Here is a 27400-nt window from a genome sequence, read left to right on the forward strand (position 1 = left end):
GATATATGTTTTGTTTCATCCATGCATTAGATGGCGGATATTAGATGGTGCTTACTTTGGGGATTTTATGATTAAAGTTGGTGTGAACATTCATGCACTAGTTATGTGAATTCTCTCAGGATTGCACCTGGGAATGGAATCTTTGGGTCCTGTGGTAACTCTAGGTGTGACCAAAGAACTGTCAAACTGTTTTTTCAAAGTGGCTTCAGGATTTTACACACCTGCTGGCAATGTACGGGATTCTGGTTTCTCCTTATGCTTGCAGACACTTGCTATCTTTTTTATTTTAGATTTTGCTAGTGGGAACAGAGTAGAATCTCACAGTAGTCTTAACATTTCCACAGTGACTCATGATGTTGAACAACTTTCTAGATGCTTATTGGATCGTGCATAGCTTCTTTGGAAAAATAGCTACTCAAGTCATTTATTCATTTCTCTATTTATTTTGTTATGAGTTATCAATTCTGAATATTAGAATATTCAGAATATTAGACCTCATCGGGTCTATGATTTGTAAATACCATTTCCCAGTCTGTGAATTGTGGTTGCTGTTTTTCAGTTTCTAGACAGTTGTGCAAAAATTTTTTTAGAAATATTTTTAGGGCCAGGTGCAGTGGTGCATGCCTATAATTCCAGCAGCTTGGAAGGCTTAGCCAGGAGGATTGCGAGTTCAAAGCCACCCTCAGCAATTTCGAGGCACTAAACAAACAAACAAGAAAAGAATTCCATTTACAATAATTTGGGGGTGGGCAGATACCAGGGATTGAACTCAGGGGCACTGAACCACTGAGCCACATCCCCAGCCCTATTTTGTATTTTATTTAGAGACAGGGTCTCACTGAGTTGCTTAGGGCCTCACTGAGCTGCTGAGGCTGGCTTTGAACTCGAGATCCTCCTGCCTCAGCCTCCCGAGTCACTGGGATTACAGGAATGTGCTACTGTGCCATTGGCTTACAAGACTTGACACGATGTGTTTAGTTTTCATTCAACTCAGAGCATCTTCCAGTGTCCCTGTGACTTCTTCTCTGCTGTGCGGAAGTGCACTGCTTAATTTCCACAAGTTGTTTTCCAAATACCCTCTTCACTGTGGATTTAAAAGTCATTCCATTGTCATTAAAAAAGATATTTTGTGTGATTTCCATCTTTTTAAACTTATTGGACCTAGGTTTTGACCTAAAATACAGTCTATCTTAGAGATTGTTCCATGTACATTTCAAAAGAATATTCTGCTGCTGTTCGGTGGAGTGTTCCACGGGTGTATATTAGAACTAGTTGGTTTATACTGTTGTTCAAGTCTTCTTTCTCCTTGTACATCTGCCTAGTTTTTCTGCCTAGCTTTTCATTGGAAATAAGAGTATTATTGTTACATTGTCTGTTCTTCTCTACAGTTATGACAGGTTGTGCTCTACATTTTGTAAAAGCTCTGTTTGGTGCATATATTTATAATTTTTGTCTTCCTGATGGATTGATCCATTTGCATGATAAAATATTTTGACTCATATTGGGTGACTGTTTAATTATCTTGGGATCTAAACTGCCTCTTGTAGGTAGTGTATACTGGGGTCATAGTTTTTTTATCCATTATGGTTCTCCTTGCCTTTTGATCAGAATGTTTAATTCATTTACTGTTTTGTTTTGTTGGGGGGCGGGTACTGGGGATTGAACTCAGAAACACTCCACCACTGAGCCCCATCCCCAGCCTATGTTGTATTTTATTTAGAGACAGGGTCTCACTGAGTTGCTTAGGGCCTCACTTTTGCTGAGGCTGGCTTTGAACTCATGATCCTCCTGCCTCAGCCTCCTGAGCCGCTGGGATTACAGGTGTGCACCACCACAAGTATTTCTTGTAGGTCAGGTCTGGTAGCAGTAAATTCTCTCAGTTTGGATATTTTTTAAAATCTGGGAATGTTTTAATATCATCTTCATTTTTGAAAGATAATTTTGCTGCATCTGAGATTTCCAGACGTTTTAAGTATTTTGAATATTTCTCCCTCTTGACCTTCCTGGTTTTGAATAAGAAATCAGCTACAAATATTTTCGAGGATCCCTTGTATGTAATAAGTTGTTTATCTTGTGCTGTTTTGAAGATGCTTTGTCTTTGGCATTTGACTCTTGACTATGATGAACCTAGGCCTTTTGAATGAATTTTGCTTAGAGTTCATTAAACTTTTCAGATATGTGGGTGCATGTTTTCCATCCAATTTTATAAGTTTGGGTGCATCAGGGCTTCAAACATACTCACCCTCCTCCTTGTGTCCTCTGCTTGGACTCCCATGATCTGTGTGTTGTCATGCTGGATGCTCTTGCACAGATCTCTGTAGTTCTGTGTATTTTCTTCATTCTCTTTGATTCTCAGACTGGATATCTCTGCTGACCTGTCTCAAGTTCACTGACTCATCTACAAGCTCAGTTCTGCTACTGAGCCCTCGAGGGTGGATTTTTTTTATATATATATATTTTTAGTTGTAGATGGACACAATACCTTTATTTTACTTAGGTTTGTTTTTTTTTTTAAATGTAGTCCTGGAGATTGAATCCAGGGCCTTACTCATCCTAGGCAAGTGTTCTACCGGGGAGCTACAGCCCTAGCCCTAGGGTGGATTTTGTTTTGTTTTGGTTTGGTTCTGGGGATTGAACCCAGGGCCTTGTGCATGCAAGCCAAGCACTCTACCAACGGAGCTATATCCGCCCTAGGGTGGATTTTTAATTTCAATTACTATACTTGTAAATGCCATAGTTTGTATATGGTTCATTTTTATAGTTTCTGTTCATTGATCATTTCTCTCGGGTAAGAAAGTGTTCTCATGCTTTAATTCTCTTAGACATAGTTTTAGATTTTCAAGTATTTTCATAATAGCTGATATTGTTTAATAAGTCCAAGATCTCAGTTTCCTCAGGGACAGTTTGTATTGATGTTTTTTTTCCTGTTTCATAATTGGTTGTTGAAAATTGGACATTGAAGATAAAATAATATGCCAGGCACGGTAGCACGGGCCCCATCTCAGCTGCTCAGGAGTCCAATGCAGGAGGATTGTGAGTTCAAAGCCAGCCTCAGCAACTTAGCGGAGGTCCTCAGCAACTCAGTGAGACCCTGTCTCTAAATAAAGTACAAAATAGGGCTGGGGATGAGGCTCAGAAGTCAAGTGCCCCTGGGCTCAATCCCCAGTACCAAAAAAAAAAAAAAAAAAGTAAAATGACGTGGCAGTCCACACGTCAGATCTTCCCGTCCTCCCCTGGGGCTTGCTGGCCCGTCACCGTTTCTTTAGGGCCTCTCCTAGATGAGTGTGGTGGAGGCTGCTCTGTACAGCCCCTTGAGTTCCTGCTTGGTTTGCTAGTGAGTAGCCAGTAGTTGGACACAGAAGTCCTTAAGTCACCCCATCAGCAGATCCTGAGTCCTTCACCCAGGCCGTGTATGTATGTGCTGGCGTGAGCCCTCACTTCCTGCTTGTGCGTGTCCACCAGCTCAGCCCAGGCAAGAAACGAGGGCTCCCCCCAGGTCTTTCCCGGGTGTGTGGCAGATCCTGCAGGTTAAAGCACCTTCTCCCTGGGCTTTGGGTGACTGTCGGGAGGCCAGGTGAGTGGCAGAGCTGAGCCCTGCGCTTCTCTGTTGTGCTCTGGGAACCATGCGGCCCGGTTTCCAGGTCCCCATCCCAGATCATCACCCCTGCACGTGGGTATGGCCTTCCTGATTGCCAGGACTCTGCTGGACCTCACTCTGATGGCCTGCGGCTGGCATCTCAATTTCTTGACCACGGTCCTGTTCACCCCGACGGGTACAGTCATCTTGGACAGTGGCATGGTTACATAGTGGCCAATATTTTCATCAGACGCCTGGGGACAGGGCTTCCTGTGGTGAGCCTTCTTCATGAGGGGGCTTTCCAGGTCTTGGCCTGACAGGTCACACAGTGACACTGCTCTGATGGGGTTTTGGGGGAGCTGTACCTGCCCCCTCAATGGTTGCTAGCTGCTGAGTCTCAAGGCTGTCACAGAGCAGGGTGGGGCAGGTGGGACAACACCAGAGAGCTCCTTTTTCTTTCTAAGAGGCTCCATTTTCTTGAGTCCACAACCTGTGGATCGTTGTGTTTGGTTTCCAGAAATTGGAACCTTTGATTTCGACCATTTTTGCAGTACTTTCATCATTTTTAAGGGAGTTCAGATTTCTGGGAATCCCAACATTCTGGGCAGTATCGTGCCAGAGTCCTTTGTGCGGCCACGACAAGTGGCACCTCTTGTGTGGCCGTGTCCACAGGTGCAGAGGGTGTGGGCCTCCAGGAAGCTTCCGGAGGGCTGGGTGACTGAGCTCTGGTGGCCCATTTCTAGTCCAGGGGCGTGCTCAGGCCTCACCTGGGTGGGACCTGGTGTCCCTGGCCCGGTTTTGTGCGAGCGTGACAGCAGCTGGTCCCTGTCTCCTCAAGGTGGCCCTTCTCTCCCCAGACGACTTCCCAAAGCCACAGATCATCACCCAGCCGGAGACGACCACGGCCGTGGTGGGCAAGGACATCCGGTTCACGTGCTCGGCAGCCAGCAGCAGCAGCTCCCCGATGACCTTTGCCTGGAAGAAGGACAACGAGGTTCTGGCCAACGCCGACATGGAGAACTTCGCCCACGTGCGCGCGCAGGACGGGGAAGTGATGGAGTACACCACCATCCTGCACCTCCGCAGGGTCACCTTTGGCCACGAGGGCCGCTACCAGTGTGTCATCACCAACCACTTTGGCTCCACCTACTCTAACAAGGCCCGGCTCACGGTGAACGGTAGGTGCCCCTGTTGGTCTCTCCCAGGCACCCCGCCCTGATGGCTGCCCACCTCGGAGTGGACGGAGGCAGACCTGCGATCAGATCGCACTGTCCCCTGGGCTCGCCCGGGGCAGGTTCTGCAGGTTAAAGCACCCTCTCCCTGGGCTTTGGGTGACTGTCGGGAGGCGGGGTGAGTGGCAGAGCTGAGCCTTGAACTTCTCTGGAACCACGCGGTCCAGTTTCTAGGTCCCGCATCCCAGACCCTGGGGAAGCTGTGCCCTTGAGTGGGTGGCACAGCTGTGGAGGCACAGGCCAGCCTGGACAGGGGCAGGTCCCCACCTCTCAAGATAGCAGAGAGCAGGACAGGTGTTGGGGAGGGTGGGGCGAGGTCCTGGACTCAGGAACCAGTGTGTCAGAGCGGCTCTCCTCAGGGCTGCTGTTTGTGGAGGGGGACGGGAGGAGCGTGAGTGGGCACCTCCCCACACCCTGGGAACCCGGGGAGATGTTTCTGATCATTAAAGTGCCAGTGACAGAGTTGGCTCGTGGGTCATCAGAAGTGCCGGCAGGCTGCGCTCAGTCAGCCCCGCAGACCACAGAACAAACTTGCCCGCACTCGCAGGGTTGTCTTGGTGTATTCTGAGAGAGGCCTCACTGCCCCCTCAAGACTCAGGCAACTAAGAGACTCTCTGCCAGGGCAGTTGTTATTTACACCAGGTGAAAGAGGTCCCGGGGTGTGTGTACCCACATCCCAGCCCTTTCCTATATTTTATTTAGAGACAGGGTCTCACTGAGTTGCTTAGGGCCTCGCTGAGTTGCTGAGGCTGGCTTTGAACACGATCCTCCTGCCTCAGCCTCCTGAGCTGCTGGGATGACAGGCATGGGCCACGGCACCTGGCTGACCAGAGCAGCTTGGACAGCAAGCGTGGTGATGCCTGCCGTGCAGCTGGACACTGACTCTGGCGCCCCAGTGTTTGCTGAGCCTGAGCCAGTGAGCCGAGTGCTTCTGCCTGGGCGTGCTCAGCAGTGTGGCCCTCGCACACTGGGGTCTCTTCCCCAGAGGTGTTCCCTGCATCTGCAGCCAGCTGGCCCCTGACCGCCCCCTTTGTGTGCGTTTTCCAGTGCTGCCATCATTTACCAAAATGCCTCGGGACATCGCCATCCGGACTGGCACCATGGCTCGCCTTGAGTGTGCGGCCACCGGCCACCCCAACCCCCAGATTGCCTGGCAGAAGGACGGAGGCACAGACTTCCCTGCGGCTCGGGAGCGTCGCATGCATGTCATGCCAGACGACGACGTGTTTTTCATCACTAATGTGAAAATAGATGACATGGGGGTTTACAGCTGCACCGCCCAGAACTCGGCAGGCTCTGTGTCAGCGAATGCCACCCTGACTGTCTTAGGTTCGACCCTTGGTGTACTGTGTGTGTGTGTGTGTGTTTGCGCGCGCGCGTGTGTAGGGGTTTCAAATGGCACTGAGGGGAAGGCCTGTGGAATTGCTCTGTGGACCCTGGGGGTTACAGGCAGGCGTTGCTACTGTTTGAAATTTGAGGCTGCTTTTAGGATTTTTTTCCTCTTTTTAAAAAATAAATTTGTTTTTGGTACTGGGAATTGAACCCAGGGGCACTCGACCACTGAGCCCCATCCCCAGCCCTATTTTGTATTTTATTTAGAGACAGGGTCTCACTGAGTTGCTTAGGGCCTTGCTAAATTGTGGAGGCTGGCTTTGGACTCGAGATCCTCCTACCTCAGCCTCCCAAGCTGCTGGGATGACAGGTATGGGCCACCACCCTGGTTCCTATCTCTAAAGGCCAGTGCAATGCCAGAGCCTTGAGCAACTGGTGACCAAAGAGCATGCAGGAGGGGTGTGGTCTTAGTCAAGAACAGGGACACAGGACAGTTTGGGAACAGGAGCCTTTATGACCAGAGATCGGCCATCTTCTGAAAAGCTTGCCGCTCTGATGGAAGCCCTCAGGTGGGATTGTGCCATGTCTAGAGAACCAAGCAGACCCACAGCACTGAGGCCCCAGAGTGAATGTGCCATCTCTTGATCTCTTGCAGAGACCCCGTCCTTGGTGGTACCCTTGGAAGACCGCGTGGTGTCTGTGGGGGAGACTGTGGCCCTCCAGTGCAAAGCGACCGGCAGCCCCTCCCCCCGCATCACCTGGCTCAAGGGGAACCGCCCCCTGAGCCTCACTGACAGGCACCACTTCACCCCGGGCAACCAGCTGCTGGTGGTGCAGAATGTGGTGGTGGAGGACGCGGGCCAGTACACCTGCGAGATGTCCAACACGCTGGGCACGGAGCGCGCGCACAGCCAGCTGAGCATCTTGCCCACGCCTGGCTGCAGGAAGGACGGGACCACCGTGGGCATCTTCACCATCGCCGTGGTGTGCAGCATCGTCCTGACGTCGCTGGTGTGGGTGTGCATCATCTACCAAACCAGGAAGAAGAGCGAGGAGTACAGCGTCACCAACACAGGTGGGCACCGTGGCCGTTCCTTTCCAGGGCAGGAGAAGCCAGGTCCACACTCTTCATCAAGAGCTCCTGTGCTCTGGGAACTCCAGGACCTCTGGGAATGTGGTTCTGGAGAACTGAAGCCTCGGTCCTGCGGACACTGGGTTCATACTCAGGGCAGAGCCAGAAATGGAACTGTCTTGGGCTGGGGCTGGGGCTGGGGCTCAGCGGTAGCACAGTTGCCTGGCAGGAGTGAGGCACAGGGTTCGATCGTCAGCACAGCATATAAATAAATAAAATAAAGGTCTATTGACAACTAAAAAAAAAAAAAGAACTTCCTGCTGACGTCCTCCTCGTAAGTAAGCGGAGGTGGATTGTCTGTGACACCTCACAGTGCTGTGGTTTTGTTAGTTCTGTCTCCCTTCCTGTCACTCTTCCCCGTCTTTTGTGGTCTCACATGCTTTTGATCTGGGCTCAGGTTCGGCTCTGGTCTGGGAGGGCCTTCTACCTGCACTGACTCCACCTGGCCTCTGCGCAGCCTCGATGGCTGTTGCCAGGGGATCCTGTTTGGGGCCTGACGGTGAATGCACATCTGCATCTGTTGTCGCTGAACCTTGATGTTTCATTGTCTTATCTCCTTGCAGATGAAACCATTGTGCCACCAGATGTTCCAAGCTACCTCTCTTCTCAGGGGACCCTTTCTGACCGGCAAGAAACTGTGGTCAGGACTGAGGGTGGCCATCGGGCCAACGGGCACATCGAGAGCAACGGTAAGGCCTCTGACAGTGAGGTGGAGCTCTAGGTGACTGACCCCGTAGGTGGAGGTGGCCTGTAGCTCCCTATTCAGGTGTCTGGCACTGGATGGGGAGGGAGCGTCAGGTGAGCGAGGCGGCTGCCGACCCAGGCGTCTGCTGTTCAGCTCAGTCCTGGTCTGTGCAAGCTCGGCAGAGGTTTCAACATCCTGTCTCTCAGGAAAGTCACCATCTGGGCTTAGCAGTAAGCCTCCCAGTAGGGATAAGACAGGACTGTTGTCAGAAACAGCTGCAACGGACACCCCAGGCCCTGAAACCAAGCCCCTGCTTGCACAGTTGGCCCTTGGTATCTGTGGGTTCGAGTACCTACACACTAGAAATATCCAGGGCAGAGAAGGTGACGAATAGGCAGCCCTCTTTTCCTTGTCATTATTCCCTAAAGACACAGTCCAACAGCTGTGTACACAAAGTTACGTTTTACTAGTCACGATGCTTAATCTAGAGGTGACTTACAATGGACGGTGTATTTAGGTTATGTGCAAATGGTGTGTCATTGTATACAAGGGACTTGAGCATCCCTGGATTTTGGGATCTGTGTGGGGCTCTGGCACCACGAAGGTACCAAGGGATGCGAGTGCAGGGGCAGTGCCCACACCTGCTCTGTATTCCAGACTCGCAGGGAAAGCTCTGTGCAGGGGGTGCTGTTTCAGTTGGTGGGAGATCCGTGAGCGCTTGCTGAGCTGAAGGCCGGCCTGAGACAGCTGCTCCTCTAACATGGCTGCTCAAGGGCTGCTTGCTGGGGAAGTGGTACTAGAAACAGGCCCGTTGCCAGCTTCGTGGTGGCACAGTGGTAACCCACCACTGATAGACTACAGCAGCAGCCCCACCCGTCCTGCTCCTCAGGCCCACTGAGACGTCCTCTGCAGTTTCTAACCCGGGGATCTGTTGCAGGTGTGTGCCTGAGAGATGCAGGCCTCTTCCCAGAGGTTGATGTCCACAGCATCACGCGGAGGCAGCCCAAGCTCTGCGTTGGGTACAGTAAAGAGCCCTGGAAAGTGACAGAAAAAGCCACTGGGACACCTGGTCCACCTAAGATGGGTAGGTGATGCTTCCACCAGGAAAAGCAATGCCTTTTTGAAATCAAGATCTGTGTTGACCCACTCACTAAATGAAGAGAGGAGACGCCTACATTTCCGTCTAGCACTCTCTGAGTTTGGTATTTAGTATATAAACAGGAAGCTCTGGCCTGGTGCCCTTTTAATTCTAGAAGAGTGTGTCTCTTAGTTACTATTTATGGTACAGTAAACCTGAGCAAAAATTTTCCAGAATAATAAGCAACATAGAGGGTTTTAGTATCTGTTCACCAGGGCTGTTTTGAGGTTAAATTTCTAATTGTTCAGAAAACTCTTAACCCTGCATGGTACCTAATTCAACTGTTGGGGTTTTTCTTTTTTCTATTTTTTTTTTTTTTTGTCTGTGATCACAGTAGCGTGACTACATTCTCTAAGTATAAGATTAGCTTAATCTGGGGCATGTGAGCATGAAGGACCCCATCTCCACTAACGGCGTGGCGTGTGCCCAGCCTTTTCGGTGAAGGTCTTTGGGGAGGGGGCATTTGCAGGGCCGGGGGACAGGACCCCACTTGGGTGCAGGTGGGCGGCCTGTTCTGTGGGGGTGGCTCTGACCTGGCCCATCTCTCCTTCAGAACCCAGTGGCCCTCTGGTGTGCAGTGACTGCAATGCTGACGTGGACAGTTACTCCAAGGAGCAGGCCCCCCACCCTCAGCCCACATGTAGGGACAGCACACAGCCAAGTGCACTGCGTGGCCAGGATCCCAGCCAGGGCGACCGAGGTGACTCTCCACATCATCCTCGCCGTGGGGCCGGGGACGGGTCCCTCTACCCCAGCAACCACGACAGAATGCTGACATCCTTGAGGAAGCCGGCGGTGTCCCTAGATGGAAAAGGTGATCCCTTACTGTCCTCCTGGCCTCCCTGGCAGCTGCACTGGCTGCCACAGCTGGTCATGCTGGAACTCGGCTCTGACGGCCTTCTCTCTCCCCAGGGGGCTCCGCCTGGACTCTAGCGAGGCTGTGTGACGCGGACCCCGCAGACCTGCAGCCCTGCCCTGCGTTCCCTTCAGGCAGCACGGAGCTCCCGGAGGCCTCCTTGGCCTTTCCTGCTGTCCCCTGCGAAGCCCAGCACTTGCTCCTTTCCAATGGCCACCTCCCCCAGGCGTGTGACTCCAGTCCAGAGTCCACACCACTGACAGGACAGCTCCCTGGGAAACGGAGGGGACCACTGCTGTCGGCGCCCACAAGCTAGGTTCTGTCTACCTCAGCTCTTGTCACACCAGTGTCCACGGGAAGGAGAGGCAGGAGAGGCCGAGAGGCGGCCTGGGGTCAGCGTCGCTGAGCTGTACATAGTTGTCACTTCCGTGTGGAGCATGAGCCGGGCAGAGGACTCGCATCTGAAGCACAGAAATGCAAGAGGCTATTTGTGTACAAAAGGCAGAAAAAGTATTTGATACGGTTGTACATAAGAGTTTCCAGAGATTTCCTATATATTATATATCTTTGACAGAGGCTATTTTAATCCTTAGTGCATGGTTAACAACAGAACTATACAATTTTGACAATATTATTTTCCTATCAGGTTGCTGTTTCCTTGGAGGGGGGTCGGTAATAGTTCTGGTGCCTTAGTGCATGGCGGGAATTTAGAGACAAAAGCCACATTTGTTTCCCGAGGCTCCTGTGTGGGTTTGGAAGGACGGGGAGTCCTTGGTGTTGTGTGCCCTTCGCAGTCACGTTCGGCCTGCGTTGGTGGCTCCTGCAATGTGCCTTTGCCGTGAGGGGCTTTTCCCTGGAGGCTGCTTCTTTGAGGGGTGAAGGTTGCTAATCCACCACAAGCCATGGGTCAGGACAGTAGGCCTTTCTCCCTTCTCTGAAGCTCACTTTTTGTTAAAAGCAAATGTGGTCTTGTCCGTGTCGCCAGATTGTTAGCTGAGGCTTTTTATTAAGGCAAAGGCTGCTGGTGTTGGTACCTGTGGATTTTTCAATAGTGACGTTTTAATTCTGCCAATATAATATTACATTGGGGGTAAAAAAGATTAAGTTCTCACTTTCCAGGGCTAGCTCATGTCTACTGAGGAGCCTGAGCAGGCCCGTCCACGCCCTCTCCTCACACAGCGGGGACTGGGCATGGACTTCGTCAGATTTAGCCCTAGATCTGGGTGTGTTTGCACTTTTGAGACCTGTAGCTAACCGTCTTGTGAGTGCCAATGTGTAATTCACTGAAAATTACATTGAAACAAATAAGGTCCTTAAAAAAACTCAAAGTACATTTCTTTAGCCAAAAAGCTGAAGGGAGATATTAGCCAAATGGCTACCTGTGTCAGATGTTCCTGTCAGAGGTCATCATTGTTCCAGAAGGTAAGCACATTTAGTTTTGTCCTCAACGGTTAACTGATAAATGTTACTTCCACAAAATATGTGAATTTGCTGCTTCTGAGAGGCAATGTGAAAGAGGAAGTATTACTTTTATGTACAAAGTTATTTATTTATAGAAATTTTGGTACAATGTACATTGAAAACATGTAAAATATTGAAGTGTCTAACAAATGGCATTGATGTGTCTTTAATAAAGGTTCATTTATAAGTGTTGAGCGTATGGCTGGGCGCGTTCATTCCTTTCCAGAGATTCCCTGGTCAATGCAGTCGCTCTGCTTTTAATATTTTTCCCCAAACGGGAAAATTTAGGCAAGGCAGGATCATGTTCTGTGGCTCCAGGGCAGACATGACACTGCTAGATTCCTAAGATTTCTCTCTGAATTTTTCTACACGTGGACTTCGTTAGTCAAGCCCTAAAATCCCCAAGTATGGTGACCTTTCCAGCTCATCTGTGCGCCTTCCAGGGATGAGCTTGCAACTGTAGGCCATGACCCCACTAAGAAAAAGGAAGCCCTGCTGTCCCCAGCGCTGGCCCAGGCCCCGTCTCGGCCTGGAGGCAGAGCCATGGAGCAGGGCTCGGCCTTCCTGAGGGACTGCGTGCCCCCATTTAGCCCCTGGGCTGCAGATGCCCGCTGCCTCTCACACACCACAGGGTCACCAGATACTTCTATAAAATACTAGGATCATGTGTTGTTGGAGGTGCCACCTGAGGGTCATTGGACACAGCCCCTGGTTACCAGGAAGAGTGACTGAGCAGGGGTGGGGGGGGTGCTTTCTGAACAGAGCCCTAACCTTCCACCACGGGGACTGACCCCAGGGACAAACACCCACACGCACAACCCCTCCCCCCATCTTGTCATTCTTTTCAAATTGTAACCATCCTGCCGTCTGTGGCCTCCACCATCAGGTGGCAGGAAATGGAAGATCAGATACAGATCAAACACAAGCTCCCTGGCACTGCCAGGCGCATTTATTAAGGGTTCTGAGGGTCCCTCCAGAGTCCCACCATGACGCACTTTCTTCTTTGTGGCACACTGAGGACAACTGCAGCCGGCCTGACCATGGTACCATGGCCTCAGGGTCACAGTGAGGGCAGCTCTGGGCTTCAGCACAGGTTCCGTGCTCCCGCTTCTTCATGGATGTGCGCAAGTGGTGTCCGCTAGGAACCCTCTCTGCCCACTTGCAACAGCAGGCAGCGAGTCTGGTCGTAGGCACCCAGAAAGATGAACCCTCCCAGGCTGATGGAGGCCATCCGAGGGAAGACACCCGAAAATAACCTAGAGGAAAGGACAGTCACAGTGAGCCTGTGTCCAGCTGGCTGAACCCCCACCCACGGCGTGCGTGGCTCAGCACCTGCTCATCAGGCCCCGCGTGGCCCTTTTTGGAACAGCCCTCAAGGTCATCCCCAGTAGCTTTGGGAGCTGGGCCAGCTGCCAGCGGGCGGCTGTGGCGGGACACCGGCTTACCCCTGAGCACCCCAGGGGGAGGCAGGGTCCTCTGAGCACCAGGCAAAGGCAGGGCGCCTGTCCCACAGCCGCGCTCTTGAGGAGCTGCTGAGACGGAGAAGAGGACCCCTGTACAAGGAGTCCCAGGACTGACTCCCAGGCCAGGCTGGCCTCTGGGGTCACCCTCAGGGAGGGCAGCTCTTGCCATCACTCACTCGCTTTGTGCTCAGAGACCCTCCAGGGATCCCGGATGTTTTCTTTTAATACCAGACATGAAAGGGTAACAGGCTTGGGGGGCGGGGGAGCAGCATCACGCATATAGTCCCTGGGCCTGGGCCACCCGTGCAATTGTGAATAGTTCAGGCACAAGAGCTGGCCCTGGGAACCTTCCACGGGTCATTCTTTAAAACCTCCCCTGGTCACACAGGTATTTCTTCAAGTATGTCCACAGTGACACTGCTGCTGAGAAAAGAAAGGCTGCAGTGACCCTGGTGTGGTTCCCTGGATCACAGCCGTAGAAACGCGGTCTACTGCAGGCAGCTGATAGGACGAGGCAGGCCACAGGCACCACTCAAAATATTTACATGTAGGTATTGAAAAAACAAGTCATGTGACCACGTGGTGACCAAAGAGCTTGGGAGGGAGGCCAACAGCTGCTTGCTGTGAAGGTGACAGACTGTCCTGCCCATTTTTCTATAGCCTCTGGACCCTTTTACCAAGAGGAGTACTTTTGTTCACAGGAAAAACAACAAAACCAGAAATGGCGGCTATGCTAGTAGACTAGTGAGGACACCTGGGGCTAGGGCAGGAAGCTGAACCTCCTGTGCCAATAGCAGCTGTGCATTTTGAAGATATGGGGAGACCCCCGTGATGAGCCACTGGTGGCTGACAGGAAGGAATCCCTGCTGGATGCCCTCAGCCCCTGGCTGCTCCCTTCTGCACTAACCAGAGAGGTCCACCAGCCTCCCCGGGACAGCATTTAACACCTCTGAGGAAAAGGGGGCACTTTTTAGTTAGCTAACTCCAGGTTTAAATTATTAAATAAAATACTACACATTAAAAAAAGAAATCCTCCTTTACTGCCTGAAGGCAACATAAAAATTCACTAGAAGATCAAAAGACACTCAGCTCAGCATCATGCACATAGGTTTTGCATGAGGTGTGTGGTAGGGCAGAAACTCTGAATGATTGCTTTGGAGGCCACTGTGTCCTGGCTTGAAAATGGACTCATCTCCCTGGTCCTGCCCTGCAAAGAAGAAGGGCTCTGGGGAGAAAGGCACGGGAAACCACACTGGCCACTGACTCCTCCCTCACCATCTTCCTGGTTTCTAAGCCAGTATCTAGTCCCACGATTGCCACTAACAAGCTCTGCTGCCCCTGGTCAGAGGCATTTGGAGGTAGTTTATGGTTTCGCAAAATGACAACTGAATCTAAGGACATAATTGCAGCCTTAAAAGTGATCTGAACGTGAGCACCCCAGCCAAAGGGAAGGGTGTGGTCCAGGGACCACAGATCACAGACCATGCTCCCAGCTTCAGCCAGTATTACATAAAGGACAACCACAGCAGCTGACCAACAGAAGAGGCAGCAGGCGGGTCCACAGCAGGCAGGACTCCCAGCTGCTGCTTCATAACCTAGGACTTTCACCTAGGGGAAACGGTTGCTCTAGGGCACACATTCCAGACACATGCCAGAATCTCCTGTGCAAGCCTGCCTACACGGAGGGAAGGTGGCCACCATCTGAACCCGCCACGAGAGGGCAGCAGCACTCACCCCAGGGGGAGGCAGGTGGGAACTTGGCGAACTGGGCTGTGGGTGGAAACAGGACAGAGCAAGCAGGCTCAGCCACCCTCAGGGCTGACCATGCCCAGGGCCAGTATCTTTCCTTTCATTTGTTTTTTGGTCAAATTTCTTGTTGTCTTCTATCGTATTAATACAGGACATCTTAAGTGAACACCTCTGCTGCCTAGGGCACCTTCCTCAAGGCACACTAACTGCACACTAACTACAGCCTCTCACTTCAAGGGTGTGCAGAAGATGAGCTGGAAAGCCACAGTACCTTTTCAGGACTGAAACTGGGCTCAAGAACAGAGACCAGCCCTTGGCCTGTTTTTGATACCATTTCTTTGCCTATAAATTCTGGCACTGCTTAGGTTTGGTTTTGTTTTGTTTGCTTTTTTTTTTTCCGGTCCTGGAGATTGAACCCAGGGGTGCTCTACCACTGAGCCACACCGCATCTCTCTTATTTTTATTTTGAGACAGGGTCTCACTAAGTTGCCCAGGCTGTGCTCGAATTTGCAATCTTCCTGCCTCAGTCTCCCAAGTAGCTGGGGTTCCAGGTAACACCCTGGTCTATGAACCCTGGCAGTGGACTCCTAAGAGAAAGTCGTATTTTGACTTATTTGTAAGATCCCAATATTTATAAAGATTCATAAATTTATATTGTGAAAGGAATGCTGGAACAACATCTTGAAGAGAGAGCCTGTTTGTTTGGGATGTGAAGCTAAAAAGCCTGAGGTGCTTGGCCAACAATACAGAACAAGGACTCTCAACTGCGTGGGAAATTTGAAAGTACAGTCATGCGCTACAAGGCAGCGCTGGCAGGGACCCAGTGTGGCGGTGGTCCCAGGAGATTACGATGCAGCTGGAAAAGCACTAGCACCTAGTATTTTTATTGCTCCTTTTGATGTTTAAATGTTTGGAGATGCGGCTATTTCCTACAGCTGCCTGCAGCACTCGCTGAGGTGGTGGTGTGGCGTGCAGCCTAGGAGGGACAGACTGCCACACAGCCTGGGTGGGGGTCAGGCGACGCCATTCAGATCTGCGGAGCACACTTATGTTTGCCTCACAACAAAATCACCTCCCAACAAAACAACAAATGATAGAAATCGCATATCAACACAGGAAATGACCCCATGGAGGTATGACTAGAATGTGCTGCTAATAAGTTAAAAGTACAAAAACCACAAATGCTTTCTTGCAACAATGTTCCCCTCACTCTCCTGCATTTCTGCATTGTGCAACCAGGAGCTTATTTCTTGGGGGCTGCAGCCCAGATGCTGGCCTGCTAGCAGCACAGTCAATGCTATCCAACACCAGGACGGACCAGACTGAGAAGCATCTGGCCAGGACACTGCACTGACTCGACGGAGCCATGTTATTTTTTCACATGTGCAACAGCAAACAGAACATCCTGTACGATGTGAAAAACAGGACCTGGACCAGGACATAACCATAAGCAGAAGAAAGGAAAGGTCCGTCCTGTGGAAGGCAGATAGGAAGGGCCAGGCCGGTGGAGCGGAGCGAGGCAGCTGAGCACTCGCGCTGTCCTCACCCTGCCAGCCCCTGTGACTGCCAGACCCCACGCAGGGCAGAAAGCACGTTGCCACCGGCTACGCTGGAACCAGCCTGCAGGAAAAGACAAAAAACTTAATTACCTGCTGCCTGTGCCTAAGGTCGCCGACTCCCAGATGTCCTCAAATGCGTGCCTCATCCCCACCCTCACGCAGGACAGAGCTGATCCGGAATCAGGACTGGGTCTCGCTCCCCTGACAGTGCTTATACTCAGTCTCACGGGCAAGCAGTGATGTGGCCCAGGCCACCCCAGGGGGCTGGCTTTTCAGAGCTGACACACATTACTATTTAATAGGAGAAAGACTGGAAGCAAAGTAACTTGATCTGAGGAGGACGGGAGTCACCAGAGTAAACAGTGTAATTAAGAAAGCTGCCCAACTGGCCACGAAACACAATGAAGGGAAATTGCATGGAAATGGAAGGTGACCCTCATTGTTATACAAAATTACATATAAGAGGATATGAGGGGAAAGGGGAAAAAATATCAAGGGAAAGAGCATCGAGTTCAACTTAAACCTGAGCCACTTTCCGAGGTTTGGTCCTCTCCACCTAAATGCTACAGCTCTGTTCTGTTCACATCTGTTTCACAAGGATGGGACTTTAAAAAAAAAAAAAAAACTGTTTTGGTCCAGATCTGTTATTCGTATGGCATTTCTTGAACTCTGTCTAGCTTTTTCTTCTTTCAACCATTTTTCTTTTTTACAGTTTTGTTTGTTTTGTAGCAACTCTGATAAGGGTTTTATCTAATTAAAACACTGCACAGGTTCAGAGCCCACAGCTTAGCTGCCACAAGGTATGAAGCTATCAGCCTCTCAGGGCCTTAGGCCTGTCACCAGGAAAAACAGATTTGAAAATAAGATTCAAGGCTAAGGCCTTCAGACCTATTTACCTCCACAATGTAGGTGAAAATGACCAGAAGATGAGAAACGCCACAGGACACATGTGTCATAGTGATCACCATGGATATTGGGACTTCCATGTTAGTTTTAAGAATGATTCACAGGTGCTTTTATTTGCTTCACATACCTGCAAGACCTGGCACCAACAGGTATGGTGTCTCTACAACATTATTTTCTACTTACCTTTGCCAACATGATTCTTGTCTTTGCCACATCCAGAGGGGTGGTGACTGCAGCTGCAAAGCCACCTGTATAGAGAAAACCAGCAAACAGTGAGATGGGACTGCACCAGATGGCGATTTCATAATCGTTACTTCATAACTCCTCAAAACCCTGCCAAAGCCATTTCTTCATCCTGACGTGCACTCGAGCACTCGGGAGCAGGATGCACACCTGCAAGATCTCAAGCCACATGCTTCATTTCTTTTGCAGTGATGGAGAACTGCACTTAAAAGAGTAAAAGTGAACGCCTTCCCCACTAAGGGAACAAAACAGTGCCCTCCGGTACACCCGGCTCCTTCAAAGGCCAGCCAACGAACTGGTTTTGTATATGACGTACACGGCCAGGTACCCACAGATAGTGGGACGTGCAAGGCCCCCAACAATTCTCGGGGGCCATGTTTCCACTGGCCACTTAAATGGACTCCAAATGCTTCTATCATTTCTTCTGTGGATAATATAAAATTAACGGAGTTCTGTGTATCATGTGAGATTTAGGGTGTAAATGGCTGAATCCTTCAAGTTAAGTGGGTACAGTTCCCTGTATGCCCCTGGCTTCTAGTAACATGCTGAGAGGAGCAACTGCCCTTCCAGGCTCATCTGCAGCCTCCAGTCCTCAGGCTGCAGTGGCATTCTAGCTCTGGGCTGCCTTCCTACCCCTTCTCTTGTGTTCCCTTTCTGAATGCCACTGTGGCCAACTTGTTCACAGATTTTAACAAGGTCTGTTTCTGAGGGCACAGAAATCGAAAGACTTTAAAAAACCCTACAGTTTATGATGTCAATATTTTATTTCATGTGGTACAAAGACATATGAAACCTGAAGGAGAGAGAAATAACGAATCCTAAAGAAATGTCAAGATCATTGTACTGTCATGTGTCTAAAAAAAAAAAAAAAAAAAATCCTAAAGGGCTTTCAGAAGATTCGGCTGCCCAGAGCCGGGCGGGCTGAAGAGAACACTGGGAAGGGGGTCCAGAAACAGCTCTACCCGACCCCAACTGCTGTGGCTGGAAGACAAGAGGGCCATCTGGTCTCTGCCAAATATCTTTCTAAATAAGACCATGATGGAGACCCTCCTTCCTATGGTAACATTTATTATGACAGAAGTGTGCCAAGGTGGCCCATCCATGTGTTCAGCCCTGTTTTTGAGTTTTCCCTGAATGTCACATGCCTTGGGGCTGGGGAGTGCCAGTTCACAGGAATATTAGATTGCTCTGTGCTGCGGCCTCTTTAGGATTAGGAAAGTGTGGGTTACTTGGATCCAAATCCCAAGGTTGCCTGAAATTCAGAAACTTATTAAGAAACCTCAGATATTTTCAAATTTTGTGGACCGAGTCCTAAAGCATACATTGTGCCCTAGAGAACCAGATATACTTTTAATTATTAGAATAGAGTCCAGAAAAGCTTCACATCCATCCCAAACAACAACAAAACAAACACCCTAAGACACAAAGGAAGCAAAGGCCACAGACCCCTCCTGCCCCGCTTCCCACTCCAGAGCAGCTCCCCTGACCGGCGGCAGGGCTGGCGGGCAGACCTACCTGGAGACTGGTCTTCTCCGTGGTCAGGAGACGGAGGCTGAAGTCCCTGCTCTGCAGGTGACCGGCCTTAGCTTAATCACTTATTCCCTGGCTACAGCACTTTCTGAGGGAGCCAGGCCCTGGATGGGGAGCCTGGAGAGAAAAGCGGCCTGTGGAGGCTGGACTCCGTGCAGAGCTGACACCTGCTCTTCAGGCCACTCCAGAAGCAGCACTGATGGCCACTGGTTTCCATTGCCTCAGAGACCTCATCTGCACCGTGCAGCACAGCAGTGACCAAAGCACTCTGCTCCAGGAGGGCAGAGGTGACGAGTGATTCTTCTTCATACCTCTGGCCCAGTGCACACAGTAGGCACTTACTATGACAGCTCTTATTATGGCTTCAAAAGTGTACCAAACCAAAAAAAAACAAACAAACAAACAAAAAAAACCTGTCAGCTTGTCCTCTAAATAGCACAAGAAGGGACAGGAGCACTAATCTGCACGTACCGCTTCCTGTCTACAGCCCTCCAAACACACACCACACACTGTCGCTGCCTAGGTAGCCTCAGGCCCAGGTATTACATTCCCATCTGCCAATGGCTGAAAAGCATATCTTCACTCCAAAAGCTGCGCTCTCCCCACTACCTAACGGCTCCCTGTGTAGGATAAGCGAAGTAAGATTTGTCTGATGGTTAAAACTCATCTTCCTATTTGAAAATGTTCACAAACTGTCCTAAACCAATTCAAAAAGTACTAAAACTTGACAAGGAAAATTTAATAATCTGGATACTGCAAATCAAACTCACTCTGGCCACAGGCGAAGGTTTACCACCCTTTACTGTGGACGCCTGCCAATATTCTCTTAGAGATTTATATTTCATAAAAGTAATTGAAAGAAAAGTTAAACACAGAAACACATTTGCCTTGATAGGCCTTAATTTTACTGCCATGATGGAAACTGTATGTTTTATGTAAGTCAATTAATAAATCAATTTGAATGTACACAAACATCAGACTGCTTCAACTAACAGACCTCACAATGTTTCTGAGAAGCTGCAAAAAGAACTTGTGAAAATAAAATAGCAGACTAGCCGGTTGTAATGGGTAGACAGTAGGGTGTGGACTTTCAGTTAAAATGTAGTTATTTTCTGCATTTGACTTAAGGGAGCTGTAAGCTACTGGTAAAAAACACAAAGAACACGCTAACATGTCAGACGGGAAATAACTCCCCGGGACCCAAGAATGGGCTGCTCTCAGGCTCACAGCACGTGTGAAGCCATTCCCTGTGCGTTCCTAGGAGCTCCACCTCGGGTAGCTCTACTGAACCTCAGGCGGTACCTGCTTGTAAGTGCCACATTCAGGGTAACCTAGACTTTGACAATAAAACTACCTCTCACTCTTCCTCAAGGAACAAATGCAACCTTGACCTTTGTGGTCAAAGGAGCCACCTTCCTACAACAGGCTTGGAGTGTGATCACCCATCTTGCGTGAGGATGTGGCAGGGCTGTGGTAGGAAAGCACAAGCCCCAGGGGGCCCTGCTGCCCTTCCTGCTCCCCTTCCCTCTCTGGGCTCAGTCTGGGAGGAACAGAGCACTGCCTATAGCAGTGTGATCTCCAAGCAAGTGTGCAGAGTGTGGTTTATGTGCATTTTAAAGACTGTGCCAGGCCTTGTCATTTGTTACCCAAATAAGAATGTCAAGCCTGCTGAGAGACAGCTCTCTCCCCCACAATCCTCTTCTTAGAGAATATAAGAAGGTGTTTATTATAAGAAATTGATCAAAAACATTAGAGTACCAAATAAAACAAGAGTGGTAAACGTCCTAATTACTCAGATAGCATATGGCTTTATGTTTACAAGTTAGCCAGAAGTGAGGAAGTTGGCAAAGTCCCTTTTTCTCCTAGCTTAACCCCTGACCAGAAGCCAAGGGAATTTCTGAGCATGACAAGCCATCAACACCTCCAATCTCAAGAGACATTTCTGGATATTTGCACCAACCAGTTTATAAAACAAGCATGGAAGAGCGCCAAGGGTGGCAGAGAGCGGGTCACTGGCAACAATTCAGCCCATTTAAACTTGGAAAAGCACACAAGGAGAACTCTGATTTCTGATTCGAGGGCGAGTCTCATCATGCTTTTATGGCCATGTAAGGTAAGGAGTCTGGAGGTGAGGCATCGGGGCCTGCGTAAGCCCTTACTCAACCTACAGGGCAACCAGCTCTTACTATGGCTTCCTCACGGCCTGGGTGGTTTCCAAATGGAGTTTATCAGCTGTGATTTAAAATAGTAACTTTGTTCTTCTGGACCAACATTCGTGCCAAATAAAATTTCAACAGAAAGAGGGATATAAACAAAAACCATATTTAATATATGTGGATTTGTTTCCAGCAGATTTTTTTGCAGGCCTTGGACAAACTGAACACCTTCACTTATCAGAACCTCACCTAAATCTATAAGCTGTGAGAGACTATCCTTCTGTGTAGTAGCTTTAGCATACAGGACATTAGTCTTTCAATGTAATTGAAAGGATGAATCATTACAATAGCTTTTCATTTTCTGGGTGTTGCTTGTTCTGACTGAAAGAGTAACAGCTCTGACAGCTGTTGAGTCTGATGGATCACCATGTGTCAACATGTACAGAATTTCACTCAACCTGAGGAAATTCCTTGAGTGGTTGACCCCATGTTAGTTACAGGTAAGGGAACTGGTGCTCAGGAAAGCTCCCCATTCTCCCTCAAGAGTTAGGGCACCTAGAGGTTTGCCTGGTCAGTCAGATGCAAGACTCTGGGCACCTTACTCCCCTGCCCCTCATCCAGGTGCCCTCGGCTGGCTTGGGAGCGAGTTTCTGGGCTCCTTAAGGGAGCCTCCTGAGCTGGGGCGGCAGGCTCCTACCACAGCACACATATTAAACTTTCCTTCCTCTGTCAAATGGGAGCACTTAGTGTAGAGTATTATTCAAAAAAGGAACTAACTGTAATGAATGGCAATTTCCTGGACATGCAATATCAAAGTATCTGCAAGCAGATCTTTGAATTACTTATTTAACGAACGTGACCACAGAATATGTACTCACTTCAACACATGGAAGTTTTAGGCTATTGTTAGCATTAAGAAGTAGCCTTCCTAATTCAGGGTAACTAAATTTCCATAATGCTCACTCTGTCCCCAGGCCCGGGAAGCAGTCAACAAAAATGCACACTGTTCTTTGTGGCTGGGTGATAGACCCCTGACCTCTGGGAATGAATCAAGACCACCTACTCCTTTAACACAGCTAATGACCAGGTGTCACATGGAAACAATTACCCATCATAATCAATCTGGGTTGATGTCACATCTAGAGACAAAATAATCTACAAGTCAAATGGGTTTAAATATTAATAAAGAATCCTATAAGATGTATGTTTTCTGTTTTTCTAATAGCTATAAGAAAAAAACCAATCCAATAACCATTAAGAAAACTGAAAAAGAATTATTTTCCAAAAAAGTCAACACCCAAAATCTACCTACTTGTCAATTCACCAGCTTTATATCTACTAACAGTTCATCATTTTCTGGGAAATTTCCACCTCATTTTATTGCAACTGTTAATTCTAATTTGCCCTTTTTTTGTAACAACAAAATATATTTCTCTCTGAGGCTTTTAAATGCATTACTTATTAAATTCTTTAAAGCATCTGAGTTCTCATTAAAATCTCACTGGAAAACTCCTATGACTGAGTGACGGATAACACAATACTGCATATTGTCACTCAGCCCTTGCTTTATTGTCTTGGAAATGGCCAGATGTTTGGATGGCCATATTTTCCACCCAAGTGCAGTTCAGCCTTCGGTAAGCTGTGGAGTGGCCTCTGCTCTCCTGACACTAGTTAATCTACCATGCTGTCAAACATGTCTCACGGACCGTGAATCACTGCCTTTTGCAAAGATCGCTTCAAGCCCGAAGCCCTGCTCCAGGCAGGCAGCTGCGTGCTTCCCCTGCACCACAGAAAGCCTCTTCCCACAGAGGACTTTGTAAATCATCTTTAAGATAATCCAAGAGCCTGAGTGAAGGCTTTAATAAAGATAAAAAGAAAAAAGAAAAATTTGTCAAAAACAAATTGGTTGTCTTTCAGGTAGACACCTTGAGCAGCTGGGTCCCCCCCCACCCGCCCAAGACACTTTCTTTTCTCAAACAGCCAGAGAAGCTCTCTTCATCTAAGCAATCTGAAATTTCTAAAGAATGTTGTTTTTGAATAGTTAATATTTTCACATTTTCTCCCCTTCTTTGGTCTTTCCCAGTATAATATAATCCTTTGCACCTGCAAAAGCTCCACAGACCGCTGACTGCCAAGAATCCACCACATGCTCCTGCCGCCAGGACCAGAGGGCCTGTGTGGAAGGAGAAAGAAAAATACGAGTTATTAAATCTTTGAATTTATCGGAACCTCCTGTGGGTTAGCTCTGGGGATGGGAACTTAAGTGAGAAGCTATTTTGGTGGCATTCCTCACTGATGACATAAGCAATTTTCCCAAGGACTGAACTGCATTCTAAAATCAGTCAAAGAATTAAGGGTGACAGTTACATTACAGTGCTTATAGGAAACACTTTTCAGAGACCATTTCATACATACAGACACTATTATTTAAGACAATGAAAAATTCTACATATTTCCCATGTAATTCTAAACATGTAAATACCATAACTGACAAATGAGTGGATGCCAAATTCCTCAGTTCTTTTTAAAGTCCTTATTCACATTGAACAGTATCTTAATTCAGTTACCTGTTGTATTAATTTAAAATCTATCCAAACATTTTGTATACTGTTAAGATTTGTTTATGGTGCTGGGGATTGAACCCAGAATCTCACACGTGCTAGGCAAGTGTTCTACCACTGAGCCACATCCCCAGCCCTGGGGTCCTGTTCATGTTAAAATACCCATGCCAAGTTCAAGACTTGGTGAAATGATGGCAGACATGGCGCCTCGCTCACTGAGAGTTTATAATCTAGTACAAGACAAGAAAAGTCACAGAAATTGAACGATGAGTCAAGCACTGATCTAGTGTCTAGTCATCTTTTAAAGCCCAAAGTTTGCACGAGAATGAGGAGTTGGGTCCCGTATTATCCACCTTTTAACAAGGCTCTCTCAGAGCAGAGCCCTGCATAACATTCCTTAGCTTTAATGAGATAATTAGCATTCAATGAACTATACATATTTTAAGTACACAATTTTGAAAACTTTTGCCGTGCACATGCATGAACCCATACAATCATTGCTACAATTAAGACACTGAACTTACCTATGACCTGAAATTTGTATGTCCCTGTGGAACTCCTCTTCCTGACCTTTCTCACTGCCCTCTAAGCAATTAGACCTGTCACTATACAATAGTTTGCCTTTTCCAGAATTTTATGTAAACATAAGCACATACTATTTTTTTTTAAACTCTGGCTTCTTTCAGAATAATCATTTTATTCATGTCACTGCAGATATCAACAGTTCATTGCTCCTTCTATTGGTAAGTAATGTTCCATCATATGGATGTCCCCTAATTTGTTTACTGACTTGTTGACAGACACCATTTGGGGCAAATAAAGCCTCAGGAATCACCTGTATACAAGTCCATATGGACGCATGCTTCTCCTTTTCTTTGGCAAATACCTAGCAGTGATGCAGCGAGGTCACACGGCATGTTATGTGTCTAACTTTTTAAAAATGGCTCAAGTGGGGCGGGGGCTGTAGCTCAGTGGTAGAGCGTGTGCCTAGCATGAGTGAAGCCCTGGGTTCGATCCTCAGCGCCATATAAAAATAAAAAAATAAAATAAAGGCATTCTGTCTATCTACAAGTACAAAAAAAAATTTTTTTTAAATGGCTAAACTGTTTTTCAAAGTGGTTGTGCATATTACACCCCAGTTTTCCCACATCCTCCTCAGTACCTGGTATTGTCAGCATGTCTTAACTTTCACTAATTTGCGTGCAGTAGTATCTCCCTGTGGTTTTAGTTTGTATTCTGGCTAACGACGCAGAGCTGCTATTCACATACTTACAGCTACCCATGTCCTTCTTTAGTGAAGTGTCTGTTCAAGTGCACATTTTTATGGGGTTTTAAATTAACTGAGTTTTCATAGTTCTTAATATAGTCTGTATACAAGTCATTTGCAAATATTTTCTCCCAGTTTGTGACTTATCTTTTCATTCTTAACAATGTCTTTCAACGAAGAAATGATTATCATATTTTGATGAAGTCCAAATTATCTTTTCATGAATCACTTGTGTCTGGATCTAAGAAATTTTTGTCTAATCAAGATTTTTTCTCCTATGTGTGCTTTCAGAGATTTTATGTTTTTAGGTTTTGCGTTGATAACTCTCATTTATTTTAAGTCTTATATCTAGTGCAAGGTATGGATTGGAGTTCATTTTGCTGTTATGTATGAATATTCAATTGTTCCAGCAACTAGAAAAGACAATCCTTAAGCTCAGGTGTGGTGGTGCATGTCTGTAATCCCAGCAACTCAGTAGGCTGAGGCGGGAGGATCTGAAGGTCAGCCTCTGTAACTGAGAAAGATCCTGTCTCAAAATAAAATAAAAAGGACTGGGGATATAGCTCAATGGCAGAGTGCTTGCCTAGCATGTGTGAGGCCCTGGGTTCAATCCCCAGTATGGGGGCAGGGGTGGGGAGAGGGGGTGGGACAATTCTTTCTCCAATGAACTGTCTCCTCCCTGTTGGCAAAAATCAATTGTCCAGCCAGGCATGGTAGCATACACCTGTAATCCATTTTTTTTGGCTGTACATGATGTGGAGTTTCACTGATCATGTATTCATATATGAACATAGGAAAGTTATATCCAATTCATTCTGTCTTTCCCATTCCCATCCCCCCTCCCTGCCCTGTCCAATCTAGTAAACACCCCTCCCACTGTAAGTCAGCATCTGCATATCAGAAAACACATTTGGCCTTTGGTTTTTGGGGACTGGTTTATTTCACTTAGTATGATAGTCTCCAATTCCATCCATTTACTGGCAAATGCCAAGATTTAATTCTTCTTTGTGGCTGAGTAATATTCCACTGTGTATATATACCCCATTTTCTTTATCCATTTATCTGTTGAAGGGCACCTAGGTTGGTTCCATAGCTTAGCTATTGTGCATGGAGTTCCTATAAACATTGATATGGCTGCATCACTATAGTATGCTGATTTTAAGGCCTTTGGGTATGTGTGTGTGTGTGTGTGTGTGTGTGTGTGTGTGTGTATATATATATATATATATATATATATATATATATATATATATTCATTCCACAGAGGAATGAAATAACTAGGTTAGACTGTGGTTCCATTTCAAGTTCAGAACTGGGCTTTGAATGGAACAGTCTGGAGTGGAGGACACAAACAGCTGCATTTAGACCTCCAGGTTACAGTGCTCCTGACAGCAGACAGACTACACTTACAAGACACTCCACACATGGATCCCAGTTTCTCCTGGAACAATACTAACATACCAAGTGAATGAACATACTATGACAATATTTAAAGCACCTTGCTTTTTAATAATGCCATTTTAAGTTTTTTTTTTTTTTTTTTAATTATTAACTGTCTAAACATAAAATTTCCTAAAAGTAAAATTGGGAACAATCTACAAAGATGAGTGCTCATTATAAATGGTTCATCTGGGAGCAATTTAAGTTCATAAAACAATAACACTAAGAACCTGTCTAGCAAAACATACTATATATAAATTAGGAAAGTATTTTGAAATTACATATTTTTCAAGTATTTAGAGGGACAAGAGGATTGTGATAAACAACAACTGGCTGGAAAAACAGTAAAGGTTACTCACAGGACAATGACATATTACTGACTATGACATTTAATTCATTTTAGACTAGACAGGCAAGTGGAATAAAACATACTATATGCCATAGTATAAATGACTGCCAATACCAGTTAGCATCTACTGAGCACCATCACATTCCAAGCATTACACTGAAGACTGTACATATATCGTCTCATTTAATATGACAAAGTACATATCTCTATCCATAAAACAGGAGAGGGGCCAGCGCTAAGAACTATGAAACGGCCCACGTAAGGTCACACAGAGTGGGGGCCAAGATTGAGGCTGGCTGGTTCTGTTCCCCAGAGAGCCAAACAGAATCCGAGGACTTCACTGCTCTGCCCAGGTCAACTTCTCATGCAGCTACATTTTGATACACAAGTTACTAAACAAAACATCTTCTTGTCAATAAAACTTGTTAAAATGATATGGGTTTATAATAAGGCTTTTGAAGGACAGGTCTGAACACCAAAAATGTTTTAAATTGACATAATTTCTCAATCTAAATATTTCCATTGCCACAGAGGTCTAATGATCACGTTTGTCAAGGCAGACGAAGGGCTGGCGGAGGCAGAGGGAGCAATAAGTAGAAACAGGCTGCATGTGAAGAATCAGTGTTGGAGTCTCAGATCTTAAGACAGAACTAGTACACCAAAAGAAAAATAAGAGTACAAAAAAGCAGGGGTCACGCTTTCCTTGGTGCTGACTTGCTTATTTATCCTGATTCAATGTCCTGCTTCCCTGTATTTTCAAATAA

General features: G+C 47.5%; 2 protein-coding genes across 11 annotated transcripts in view; one reads left to right on the plus strand and one right to left on the minus strand.

Moving 5' to 3' along the window:
- Lrig1 (leucine rich repeats and immunoglobulin like domains 1) overlaps nt 1-11612 on the plus strand; it is a 126707-nt gene extending 115095 nt beyond the window's left edge. For both annotated transcript variants that reach the window (XM_071618409.1, XM_071618412.1), the window contains 7 exons: nt 4435-4755; nt 5857-6138; nt 6797-7216; nt 7837-7962; nt 8896-9042; nt 9650-9910; nt 10009-11612. In XM_071618409.1, the coding sequence (XP_071474510.1) occupies nt 4435-4755; nt 5857-6138; nt 6797-7216; nt 7837-7962; nt 8896-9042; nt 9650-9910; nt 10009-10268 (1817 nt within the window). In that variant the 3' untranslated portion in view covers nt 10269-11612. The remainder of the gene's footprint in view (nt 1-4434; nt 4756-5856; nt 6139-6796; nt 7217-7836; nt 7963-8895; nt 9043-9649; nt 9911-10008) is intronic.
- A 716-nt stretch (nt 11613-12328) lies between these two features.
- The window catches only part of Slc25a26 (solute carrier family 25 member 26), a 132959-nt gene continuing 117887 nt past the window's right edge, over nt 12329-27400 (minus strand). For all 9 annotated transcript variants that reach the window (XM_071618424.1, XM_027954540.2, XM_027954544.2 and 6 more), the window contains 4 exons: nt 23123-23192; nt 17274-17338; nt 16172-16245; nt 12329-12669 (listed from right to left, as the gene is read on the minus strand). In XM_071618424.1, coding sequence (XP_071474525.1) covers nt 12552-12669; nt 16172-16245; nt 17274-17338; nt 23123-23192 — 327 coding nt within the window. In that variant the 3' untranslated portion in view covers nt 12329-12551. The remainder of the gene's footprint in view (nt 12670-16171; nt 16246-17273; nt 17339-23122; nt 23193-27400) is intronic.

The sequence above is a fragment of the Marmota flaviventris genome, chromosome 1 (genome assembly GCF_047511675.1).
Source record: "Marmota flaviventris isolate mMarFla1 chromosome 1, mMarFla1.hap1, whole genome shotgun sequence".
Taxonomy (NCBI): Eukaryota; Metazoa; Chordata; class Mammalia; order Rodentia; family Sciuridae; genus Marmota; species Marmota flaviventris.